General features: G+C 41.8%; 1 protein-coding gene across 1 annotated transcript in view; it reads left to right on the top strand.

Annotated features, from left to right (window-relative positions):
• LOC308298762 (GRAM domain-containing protein 2B-like) overlaps window positions 1-12,903 on the top strand; it is a 33,690-nt gene that overhangs the window by 3,787 nt on the left and 17,000 nt on the right. Inside the window, exons 3-9 of the mRNA XM_080742430.1 lie at window positions 2,093-2,180; window positions 3,386-3,455; window positions 5,084-5,187; window positions 6,705-6,800; window positions 8,786-8,857; window positions 10,259-10,348; window positions 11,769-11,880. Of these exons, the coding sequence (XP_080598556.1) occupies window positions 2,093-2,180; window positions 3,386-3,455; window positions 5,084-5,187; window positions 6,705-6,800; window positions 8,786-8,857; window positions 10,259-10,348; window positions 11,769-11,880 (632 nt within the window). The remainder of the gene's footprint in view (window positions 1-2,092; window positions 2,181-3,385; window positions 3,456-5,083; window positions 5,188-6,704; window positions 6,801-8,785; window positions 8,858-10,258; window positions 10,349-11,768; window positions 11,881-12,903) is intronic.

The following is a 12,903-nucleotide window of genomic DNA, read 5'->3' on the forward strand; positions in this document are numbered from 1 at the left end:
TTTCGGCGGGCAAAACTATCGTGGAACGGATAATAGGCTTTAGAATGTGCACATTCACACATCAACTCACGCACACACGCACACACAGACACACCCACTAGAGCTGGGATACCCGACCGAAATCCGACGGGACCCGACAAGCCCGACGGGCTCGGGCTCCGGTCGGACGCATTTTCATAATTAATTGTCGGACGTCGATTCGGGTCGGACATATTTTTGATATAGCCTCTGCCTACCTATGACATGCATCATGCACTCTCTCTGATGATGCACGCAGCGTGCAACTCCTGTGTGTGTGTGTGTGTGTGTGTGGCACTGTGTGTGTGCTGCTCGCGCTAATGCTGCAGCCACAGAGACAACTCTGACCACGGAGAAAAGTCCCACGCTGAGGTAAACGCACAGCGCGCTGTTGTGGTTTGGAAGTGGCGTGCTGCTGAATGGAGCTTCTAGCTTGTGTTCCACTACTGTCCCTTGCATTGGATGTTTATTTTTCGGCGCTGTTGTGTGCAGTCGCAGTACACTGTGCCAGCCTCGTCCGTCCGTCCGTCCGTTCAACACACATCACATCACTCAAGTAAATACTTCTTCATCACGGCGTGTTCCGTGACAAAATGTGGCTGATCTGCAAGCTCACAACGCCTCGCATCCGCGACGCGTTGTGAGCTTGTAGATCTGCTCTTTTCCAGGCGCAGAAACTTGCAGAATGAATGAGTCACTGTGTCAGCCGTCCAGCGCAGCGCAGCGCAGCGCACGTTATTATTTTTTATTATTTAATAATCGACATAGCCTACTATTTAAACACTTTCACAGGCTACAGTGTGGCTTAATATTCACATTAAGGGTAACAAGCAGGCACGCTGCATATTAGAACAAGTTTGCTAGTGAGTGTAAATCAGTGGCTTCCTCAAAGAAAAAGAAAGGAGGTGAAAAAGCGTTGGAAACATAAGGTTCGGGCCTCGGCTCGGGTCGGACGCTTTTTCATGATTAATGCTCGGACGTCGATTCGGGTCGGACATAAAACTGTCGGACACGGGTTCTCAACGGACAGAAAAAATGGGCCCGATCCCAGCTCTAACACCCACCCACCCCAATGGCAGAGGAAACCATGCAAGGCACCAACCTGCTCATCAGGAGCAGTCACGTAGGGCAGTGGCTCTCAAACCGTTTCATGTCAAGGACCCCCAAATTGACACATATTAGCCCACAGACCCCCATTTGAATAGATATGCTAGGGACCCCCATAAGAGAAGATTTTTATGACTCTAGCAATGATTCCCAACCATTTTAATTTCAAGGACCCCCAGTTTGACATGCATTAGGGCCCGAATTGTTATTATAAAATCAATCAATCTTACTCAAACTGTGTACAAATGGAACCAAATGGACCCATTAAGGTCCATTTGGTTCCTTTTGTACACTCTCTGAGTTACATAGGGCCCTTTTGGTTCCTAACTACCATTTAGATGGGGACCCCTGGAACTCCTTCAGGGATCCCTGGGGGTCTCCGGACCCCACTTTGAGAACCAATGACGTGGGGGTTCAGTGTCTTGCTCAAGGACACGTCCACACAAACTCAGGGGGAGCCGGGTATCGAACCAGGAACTTTCTGATTCCCACTGCTGAACCCACTGCTGCCCCGGGATCATGGCCATGTTCCCTCGACCCCACTGAGGTGGGGGTCAGGGTTTGGGTTAGGTTTAGGCATAGTGGTTAACATTCACCAGCGTCAGCAGGTTAGCATTTCACCAGGTTAACATTCACCCACGTCGCAGAGGGAACATAGGGCTGAGGGAACTTGAGCATGGACCTGCTCCCCCCACTGTAGCTACACATGTAACATCTATCTGCACACTGGTTTACTCAGTTCACGCTGTAGTGCAGCCTATTTCTTCAACGCGGTGTTGAACAAATTTGCCAAAGGAATGCCCATAAATCATGTGACATAAACATATCTCAATGGGAGGACTTTTCTGACAGTAACATTTATTTAACATATGTTTGTTTTATCTTTGATTGATCATATTATGGTAATTGGTTGTAGCACATGCTAATAATAAGTTATTCATGTTATTTTCTTGTTATTTGTTTTCAGATCCAGACACGTGGAGCAGCTTTCACCCATCCTAGTTCCCAGTGATTGTGAAAGGAAGTTTGAACGAAAGAAGCTCCAACCCAACCAGGTAATGATGAGACATGTCAGTTATAGAAACAACCAGGTAATGACGAGACACGTCAGTTATAGAAACAACCAGGTAATGATGAGATGCGTCAGTCATGGAAACTAGGAAAAAGCACGTGTCCACTAGTTCTGTCACCATTATGACATTTTACATGACGATTCAGGCCGGTACACATTTTAGTGTATGGGAGGGGCTTACAGTAGATGTACAGTATGTATCAACATATTTGTTTTTGTAGGCTAATTTCTGATTTGGGCCTAACTAATTAATTATCACTCAAATAATTGTTGTTAATGATTTAATTGTTTTTTTTCCGTTGACAATTACATTTCTGTTTGGCTTTTAGGCTTTGAAGTTGCACATGGCAGATATGACACATAACCTAAATATACAACGAAATTACTGACATATTTGACAACTTTACACTTAAAAAATAACATTGATAGTGGAAATAGCCGATCTACAAGCTCACAGCACGTCACATTGTGACACGTTGTGAGCTTATAGATCTGCTATTTCTGCTATAGATCTGCTATTTCTGCTTATATATCTGCTATTTTGTGAGCTTGTAGAGCTGCTATTTCCACTATTTTTGAAAATGTTTGAAAATATACATTTTCAACATGGAAACGATTATGACGAATTGCGATTATGTCAAATAATTTGCGATTATGTCAAATAATTGCGATTAGACGATTATGTAGTAATTATGTAGACCGTTTATATGCAAAGTGTACAAATTATATGAGGGGGGAAAGTTAGCCTTGTGCAAAGGTCTGACCCAGGACTGATACTGTACAGTATGTGTGTCAAGTTTAGAGGCAATTAGACTATTAGTTTGGTTTAGTTTAAAAAATAAATAAACAGACACTTTGATGAGAAATTAAAAAGAAATGCTTCAAAAGTAAGTAGAACGATTATATTATACTTTATTTAGCAAGGATATTGGATATTGGTCTGCTATGGAAACGCGGACGCACCAATAAATGCACAAACAAATAGCTTTCCTAATTCTAGTCATGAGATGAGCTCAAATGAGATGGCTGCTTGTAGGTCTGGTATTTCTTTTGCCAAACGGTCGCCTATTTTGCCAGAATCTTTGCCTGTTATGTCAAGCCCAGGATGCCAGGGTTCGTGTTATGTAATATTGAAATATGTTTCTTTATTTTATTTTATTAATTTTATTTATTTTTCTTCTTTTTTAGATATCAAAGACAAACGCACAGTATCATAAGTTATTCAAGGAATTAAGCCAAGATGAGTTACTCAAACAAAGTAAGTGCACAAACCTTTTCTTTTTCTTTTTTACTTAGCTGTAAAAATATCATTGTCCAAAACTGTTACTTTTCAGGACATTAAAAATAATAATAACTGGTGCTCCAATAAATCCAATGTAATTATTATTCATTCAAGCTCTTGCTAAATCTTTTCATTGGTTCAATAATATTTATTAAAAGAAAAAACAGACACACTTAACCGCATTCACATTCAAAGAGTAGCAAAAATAGCAGATCTATCCGCCCCTAACGGGTCGCATCGTGACACGCTGACGCTCTGAGCTTGTAGATCTGCTATTTTTGCTACTTGTGTGTGACACTGTAGTACAGGGGTGGGCAACTTTGATGATGGCGAGGGCCACTATATTTCCAACTTCACTCCAGAGGGCCACTATATTTCCACCTTCACTCCAGAGGGCCACTATATTTCCAACTTCACTCCAGAGGGCCACTATATTTCCACCTTCACTCCAGAGGGCCACTATATTTCCAACTTCACTCCAGAGGGCCACTATATTTCCACCTTCACTCCAGAGAGCCACATTGCATATTGCTACGTCCTACTTTGACATTATCTCATACAAAAGAAGTAAAAATAGCAGATCTACAAGCTCAAAACGCATCGCGCTGCGATGCGTTTTGAGCTTGTAGATCAGCTATTTTTGCTTCTTTTGAATTGGAATCCTGAATTATTTTGTTATTTTTTGAATTGGAATCCTGAAATGTAACATTTCTATTTTATTTCAAACGCATTTAGTTTTACCATATAGTCATGTTAACTTTATGAACCTAATTACAAATAACTTGGACATAAAAAATACATTTTAATACTACTATACTAGTCATTAAGCTACTAATATAGACTGACGGAATTAAAGCAGGTCATGTTTGGAATTGTAACAGCTGAAATCAATAATATATCAGTATTCTGGTATTAACCTGTGGGCCGCATTAAGTGAAGGTGGGGGCCGCATATGGCCCCCGGGCCGCCAGTTGCCCATGTATGCTGTAGTATGATGAAATAGGGGGTTAATGTACAGATAACTACTGTAGGTGTCTGCTGTCTGCCTGACTGCAATGATGTGTTTAGGCCTGAATGCAAATCTGTGTCACTTTAGATTTAACCACTTTAACCATTATTTTATGCTTTAACTTAAAACATAGCAGATCTACAAGCTCACAGCGCGGCACTGAGTGCCCCACTGCGAGCTTGTAGATCTGCTATTTTTGAAAAATCTTGAACATCTGTGCAAGTCTTTGAATATTTTTGACCCGATTCTATAAATGTCTTCTAAATCAGTGGTTCTCAAACCTTTTCATTAAGGACCCGAAAAATTGCATGTATTTGGCCACGGACCCCCATCTCAAAATATGTTGTTCCAGGGACCACCTAGAAGCAAATATTTGAGTTACAAACGTTCTCATTTAAAAAAAGATATATTCAAAGACATGCAAAACAAAAAATCATGATTTAAAAAAAATACCAGATCTACAAGCTCGCAGCATAGCACTTGGTGCCGCGCTGTGAGCTTGTAGATCTGCTATTTTTCAATAGTTAAAGCATTATATAATTCTATGCCTAAATGGGGTTTAAACAATTCTAAATGACTGTGTCCCCCCCACCAGGCTACACCTGTGCCCTCCAGAAAGACATCTTGTATCAGGGGAAACTGTTTGTCTCTGACAACTGGATCTGTTTCCATTCTAAAGTGTTTGGCAGAGACACCAAGGTAGGATTAATATGCTGCTGCCTGCTGTAAGAGGTGTTCTTTCTGTTAGAACACAATCTTTATGTTGAAAAGATGTAGCTTTATAATGCGATGGTAGTCATTGCTATAGATGGTGTTTTTTTTGGAGCTGTGTGGAACACAAGCTCCCTATACGTGGCCGTGTGTGTGGGTCTGTCTGTCTGTCTGTCTCCGTCCGTGTATGTAGCCTAAACTTCGGCGCGTAACTAGTGCCGCACCATTTACGCCACTCGCGCAATATATACATCAAAATGTGCGGCTCGGCCGGGAATGTTGTTCTATTACCTTTCGTTCCGATCCGCCTTACCATGCCGACGTAATCGGCAAAAAACGACGCTTAATTGTCCCCATTGACTTATAATGGGACAATGCAAGAAATCACTTTCAAGTATTTTTCTCTCGTGCTACAGTTTCAAACCTCGGAGAGGAGATTCATAATGATTTTAAGAATGAATCGAAAAATAATTACATCACTCGGCCTCATGGTGGCGCTATAACGGCCCACTTTACGTTTTGCCCCGTAACTCTTGAACCGTAGATCGGAAAATTAAAATTATTTTTTCTCTGGATTCCTTGGGTCAAGACACATCTCCCCATATAGGCCACGCCCATTTGCGCTAGGATAGATTTTCCGCCATCTTGAATTTTCTCCAAAACACTTTTTGCACCTTTTCCTACATATTTTCTTCAAATGTCACAAAAATCGGTACACATGATCTAGCCTGCCCTGAGCATCAACTGCAATACACACACACACACACACACACACACACACACACACACACACACACACACACACACACACACACACACACACACACAGCTCCACTTCGAACAGAGGTTTGATTTTTTCAGTAACACAGAGTCTCACCAGCTCTCCCTCTCTTTAACCCATTCAGAACGGTTACACATTATTGTGTATCATTATTTTATGCTTTAACTATTGGAAAATAGCAGATATACAAGCTCACAGCGCGCGCTGCAAACTTGTAGATCTGCTATTTTTGAAACCTCCTTTTCACTTCAACTGGAGCTCAGTTAGTCTGTTCTTGAGAGACTACTATGTCAGTGGTTCTCAAACCTTTTCATGTGAAGGACCCCCAAAATGATATGTATTTGGCCACGTACCCCCATCTCAAAATATCTAGTTCCAGGGACTCCCCAGAAGCAAAATTTGAGTCACAAACATTCGCTTTGAAAATGCATATAGTCAAAGATTTGCACACATTTTCACGACTTTAAAAAAAATAGCAGATCTACAAGCTCGCAGCGCGGCACTCGGTGCAATGCACTCGGTGCAAAGCACGATGTGACGTTCGAAACTTGTGGATAGCAATGACTACTATCACAATATAGAGCTATAGTAGTTAACTCATATTTTAACAAAAGCAATATTACTTAAAGCCTCTTTAATACATTCAGTGTTCATTAATGTCTTGTAGATTTTGATCATATGATGGCATTTACTTGTCAATAATCACTTTGCTTTCTTTCCCCAGATTGCAATTCCAGTGCGCTCGGTGACTCTGATCAAGAAGACTAAAACGGCCATTTTAGTTCCCAACGCCCTGGTGATCTCCACTACATGTGAGCGGGTGAGACCAGACTTCTCGTTGTTTAGTGGCTCAGGAGGTAGAGCAGCCGCTTGGCCAGGGGGTCGTCAGTGTGTCCGTACACTAGTACGAAGTCCACTGAAGTCCACTAGTAGCTTACTAGTGGTTCTCTAACCTTTTTTACCCCCAAAAGTTATGGGGGTTTTTGTATTTTGAAAAATGAAAATGAGACCTGCGCTTGGCGCTTGGAAATATTGAGGTTTCGGGTTCAATCCCTGGCTCCCTCTGGGTTAGCGTCCAAGTAGCCCCTTTTCCACCAAAAGAACGTTGGTTCTAGACCTGGTTGTGTTGCTTCTAGATCCTTGGTGCATTCGCAGAACCGGCTTGCATTTCCACCGGTTTTTAAGCATCATTAGAATCAGGGAGCAGGAGTTCCCAAGTTTCCCCAGGTTGGATTCCAGAACATGACCGGTCAACCTGTCCATTAACAGGGGTTAATGGCAGTTACAGTTTCACTTTTCTTGTCTTTTTGTTTAATGATTATTATTATTATGCTTGCCTTTGCACTGTTTATATCACCCACTTACATTAGGTTCCCAGTTCAGGGCAAGAAAAAACAAAGTACTTGTTGGTTCCAGTTCCTAACCAACTTTCAGGGTTCTGAACCAATTAATTTTCAGTGGAAACTAGTTCAACATTAGAGTAGGGAACCAGTTCAATGGAACCGCAACCACGTTTTCCCGATGAACCTAAGCACAATGGTGGGGGCCGATGGGCAAGGAGGGTCGCGAGCTTATGAGAAACAACTAATATAACCTTAAACCTGGCGAAAACAGTTGTGTGCATTAGCTCAAGATGACATAAAGGAAATCATTAAAGGGGAAACATTAAATTAACTTCTGAAAAGCCTACTAGGCCTTAAAACCTGGTGGGAAAAAAAAGTTGTGTGCATTAGCGCAAGATTAGATAAGGATAAAGAACATCATTAACTCTTATTCTGCCAGATGTTGTTATTTATTATTGGGTTTTGTGCCAGCAAAAGCACCTTACCTTTGCGATGATATAGACAAAGGTGTATTCTTTTTTTTTTTGAAGTTTTCTCTTAAAGAGTGTGCCGTGGCTCTACCAGCAGTAGGGGGCAGCCTCATGCAAGAATTAATGTGAAAATGGTCTCAGATCGACTCTTGCTTGTCAAGGCTGTTCAAGGCTGATGAGTCGCTACAGAGCAATAGATCCAGAGAAAAACACATGGAAGAGTGTTGTGACTCCATTGATGTTAACGTCCAGTTGGATTTTAAGAGTACTTTTATGGGAGCTGTTTCAACGGTAGACACCCGCGCGACACCTCAACAGGTTACAGACATCAAACCAAGGTACAAAAGAACGAGCCAAAGAACGTACAATTGGCATTATCGGGCCGTCAAAAATGGGGCGAACGGGAACGTTCAAAGCGTGGATAGAGTTAAATGGAAAACATTAAATTAACTTCTGAAGGCTTCTAGGCCTACTAGCCTACTAGTAAAACTAGTGGAACCGCGATCTTGCCACACATGAATAATTGTGGTTGTAAACAATAACACAGACAATATAAATCCTTAGTCTAGTAGTGGGAAGAAGGGGTTATCTTCATGGCCCCAAATAACTTTAAATATCTTGCAATTGATGATGAGTCTCGTACGAAATCGGCAAGCGTGCCTCTCAATACATAAAGCTATATAACCTCTCCATCATCGGCAATAGTCAGTGGTGTGTGTTCCCCATACTCCCACGCCCCCACTGTTGCGCTCAGGTTCACCGGGAAAACCGCGGTCGCAATGGAACCAGTTCAACCCCAGTGGAAAAGGGACCTAGGTGTTCTTTAGCAAGACACTGAACCCCTAACTGCTCCTGGTGTGTGTGTGCGCGCGTGTGTGTGTATGTATGTATGTGTGTGCGTGCGTGTGCAACACATTGTAAAGCATTTGGAAAAAGACACTATTTAAATGCACCATTTATTTATTCACCATTTTGTATGCGTTGTTTTCCAGCACGTATTTGTGTCCTTCCTTTCTCGAGACACGACCTACAAACTCCTGAAATCCATCTGTGTGCATTTAGACGTAAGTTTCTGTTTATTTGTATGACTTCATATCATTACGCTAAAGTACACACAATCCTAAACAATCAATGCAGGATTAAAATAACTATTCATTCTGTTTTTCATTCATTCATTTTTATTTTGAAGGTACCTTATCTTCATATACAGTAATTGGTCCTCACTAATGCTCATTATCAGATGGTATCATTTTTGTCTACTCACTCTTTGTCTCATTGGAGGGCTTTGGAAACACCAAAGTAATAGAAACTCTTAGAAAGTATTTTTTCTTCCTGGAAAGTCAGCATGCTGTAAATAGAATCCATTGTTCTGACATCAAGGAACAAACTATTGAAAGAAAGTCAGAAACCTTTGAAATGAGAAGACGAGTAGACTGAAGTATTGCCATCTTATAACAAGCAATATGGAGAAACAGTTTTATGAAGAAAGGTTTGATAAACTACCAAATCCTTCTAAGGTTTTTGAATAACGCATGTTTCTATGTCAGTGGTTCTCAAACTTTTTCATGTCAAGGACCCCTAGAATTATATGTATTTTTCTGCGGACCCCCATCTCAAAATATTGTTTATCAGGGACCTCCCAGAAGCAAATATTTGAGTTACAAATGTTTGCTTTGAAAAAATATATATTCAAATATTGCCCCCCCAAAAAAAGAATCACGATTATTCCAATATAGCAGATCTACAAGCTCACAGCGCAGAACTCGGTGCAGCTCTGTAAGCTTGTAGATCTGCTATTTTTTGGTTAAAGTGGTTCCAATGGGTTAAAACTGGGAAAGCCATTGGTGTCATTTTAGGTTTTAGCTATACAACAAATCTTCTCTTTTTGGGCGGTCTGTGCCTTGCACCAAGCATTTGACAGTTAGGCCTACATATCTTTTTTTTTTTTTTTGGCACAAAATAGTTTGAGAACTCATGATTCTTTTTAGAAGGCATTTGTGGAGATGGCCTCTTCAGATTTTAAACATTATTTTATGCTTTAACTAATAAAAAAATAGCAGATATACAAGCTCAAAGCGCGGCACAGAGTGCCACGCTGCGAGCTTGTAGATCTGCTATTTTGTTTTAAATCTTGAATTTCTTTGCAAATCTTTTAATATATATATATTTTTAAAGCAAACATTTGTAACTCAAATATTTGCGTCTGGGGGGGTCCCTGATTCATGATATTTCGAGCTGGGGGTCCGCGGCCAAATACATATAATTCTAGGGCTCCTTGTCATGAAAATGGTGGAGAACCACTGACATAGAAACATGCGTTTTTCAAAAACCTTAGAAGGACTTGAACAAATTGTCATGAGTTTTCCAAAATAGCAGATCTACAAGCTCGCTGTGCGCTTGCATAATCTGCTATTTTTCAATAATGGCTAAAGTATAAAATAATGGTTCAAGTGCTGTTCTTTCAGGGTAACAACAACCCAGAGAGCTGCAGTCTCAACGTCTCCTCTTCCTGTGAGAACAGCTTCATGGAAACCTGCCATTCTGCTCTTCCTCTGGTCTGTACGCACGCACGCACGCACGCGCACGCACGCACGCAAGCAAGCACACATGCACACACACCTCATTAACAGGATGTTATTGTACAGGGCGTGTTTATACTGTGTGTAAAGTCTCGTCCAGACCAAAGATTCGTGACAGAAGCCCAGTTGAAATGTGCAAACACAGAATTTGATGCCCTTCCCTGTGTATTTTAATGTAATGTACTCTACTGTCTGCCTGTTTGTTTTTTATGTCTTTCCTGTGGGGACTGGATGTACTGTAAACTATGTACTGTAGCATATTTTACTAAATCCAACGTTGTTACGTTGCTACAGTATGTGATGTATGCAGTGTCCCGTCCAAATAAACAAATACAGTGAAGCAAGTTCAAGGTGGTTTAGTGGTTTAGTGTTTAGTCTCTTTATTTAAATGGTTTAGTGTTTAGTCTCTTTGTTTAAATGGTTTAGAGTTTAGTCAGTGGCTCAGGGGTAGAGTGGCACGTTGAGCGGTCGGATGGAGAACCACGGGGTTCTCAGTTCGATCCCGGGCTCCCCCAGAGTTAGTGTGGAAGAGTCCTTGAGCAAGACTCTGAACCCCTAGTTGCTCCCGGTGAGCAAGTTGGTGCCTTGCATGGTTTCCTCTGCCATCGGTGTATGAATGTGTGAATGTAATGCACAATCTATGTCAGGGGTGCTCACACTTCTTTTTACTTGAGAGCTACTTTTAAAATGACCAGCTCAACATGATCTACCTGCCCCCAAAAAGAATGACCTGAGGGGGCTATGGAATAGCAGCACTGCTGTTACATACTGTATAAGACAAACACACACTTGAAATAGTGAGGGTAAAAGTCTTCATCCCATTCTGTATGGAAGTGGTAGGTTTTTGGGTTCTTTGTAATGCTACTGACTCTTGAAAACAAAGCATTGCATTGTGGGGGTTTGACTACTAAGCCATGAAAGGGAGCTGACAGGCCCTTCTTGATGTCAAACAATCAAGTCACCTTTAATAATTCAACTGACAGATGCCAAAAAATAGGGGTTTTGGGAAATTGTTTATTAATATTCTTATTTATATTATAATCCTATATTTGTTAGGGGCATGTGTCATGTGGTCTACCTGCACATCCTTTGTGATCTACTGGTAGATCATGATCTACCTTTTGGGCACCCCTGATCTTTGTAAAGTGCTTTGGTAATAAACGGTGCATATATAAATGCACTGTTTAACTCTGGCGGAGCCCGGGTTCGAAAACGGGGAACCTTTCCGTGTCCCAGGCAGGCGGTCGCTCTACCTCACGATTCACTGCCACCCCTGAATAACATGTGACGTGTGTTTCTCTCTCTGTGTGTGTGTGTGTGTGTGTGCGTGTGTGTGCGTGTGTGCGTGTGTGCGTACTGCGTGCGTGCGTGCGTGCGTGTGTGTGTGCGTGTGTAGGACTTCCCGTCAGACCTGTGTGACCTGGAAGCAGTGGTTCACCAGAGAAGAGGAGACCTGCTGGAGAGCAGCAGCTCTGGATCCCAGACTCCAGACTACGACAAGATGGCAGGTCTGTTTTCTCTAGTTAAACCCACACTACGACAAGATGGCAGGTCTGTTTTCTCTAGTTAAACCCACACTACGACAAGATGGCAGGTCTGTTTTCTCTAGTTAAACCCACACTACGACAAGATGGCAGGTCTGTTTTCTCTAGTTAAACCCACACTACGACAAGATGGCAGGTCTGTTTTCTCTAGTTAAACCCACACTACGACAAGATGGCAGGTCTGTGTCCTCTAGTTAAACCCACACTACGACAAGATGGCAGGTCTGTGTCCTCTAGTTAAACCCAGACTACGACAAGATGGCAGGTCTGTTTTCTCTAGTTAAACCCAGACTACGACAAGATGGCAGGTCTGTTTTCTCTGGTTCAGGGGGTTTCAAAGTGGGTGACGGGGCACCCTGGGGTGCCGTGACAGCAGTCCAGGGGTGCCACAAGATCATTTGATAATATTTGGAATTTATTTGGACACTTGAAAAAATATTTAGTATCATTTTAAACTTGAAGTACAAAGTTATTTTCGGTCAGTTCTAACCAAAATGGCTATTATCTCAACGTTTTCCTCGCAACATAATCGGTAAAATATCGGGCAGAAACCTTGTATCTCAAAAACCTTGTTTCAAATGTACGTCTTTTGCCCTGCTTCATCATACAAGACCGTCGCACAAAACTAGTGAAAACAGACGATCTACAAGCACACAGTAGATCTGCTGTTTTCACTAGTTTAGTACATTTTATAGATGATAAATACAAAACAAACGGTTTTGTGTGTCCAAAATTTGGACACACAAGGTTTCCACCCGACAAAGACGATATGCTATAAATATAAGGTGCTGGGAGTGAAAGTTATAATGTTGGGGTGCCTCGGATTAAAAAAAATATTTATGGGATGCCCTGAGACAAAAAAGTTTGGGAACCCCTGCTTTAGTTAAAACCCAGACTACGACAAGATGGCAGGTCTGTGTCCTTGTTCTCTTGTAAGCCAGGACGTTTCTCCGCTCCCATCAGAACCTCTACTACCGTCTCTAGGTC

Source organism: Nannobrachium achirus (genome assembly GCF_963921795.1).
Source record: "Nannobrachium achirus genome assembly, chromosome: 15".
NCBI classification, from domain to species: domain Eukaryota; kingdom Metazoa; phylum Chordata; class Actinopteri; order Myctophiformes; family Myctophidae; genus Nannobrachium; species Nannobrachium achirus.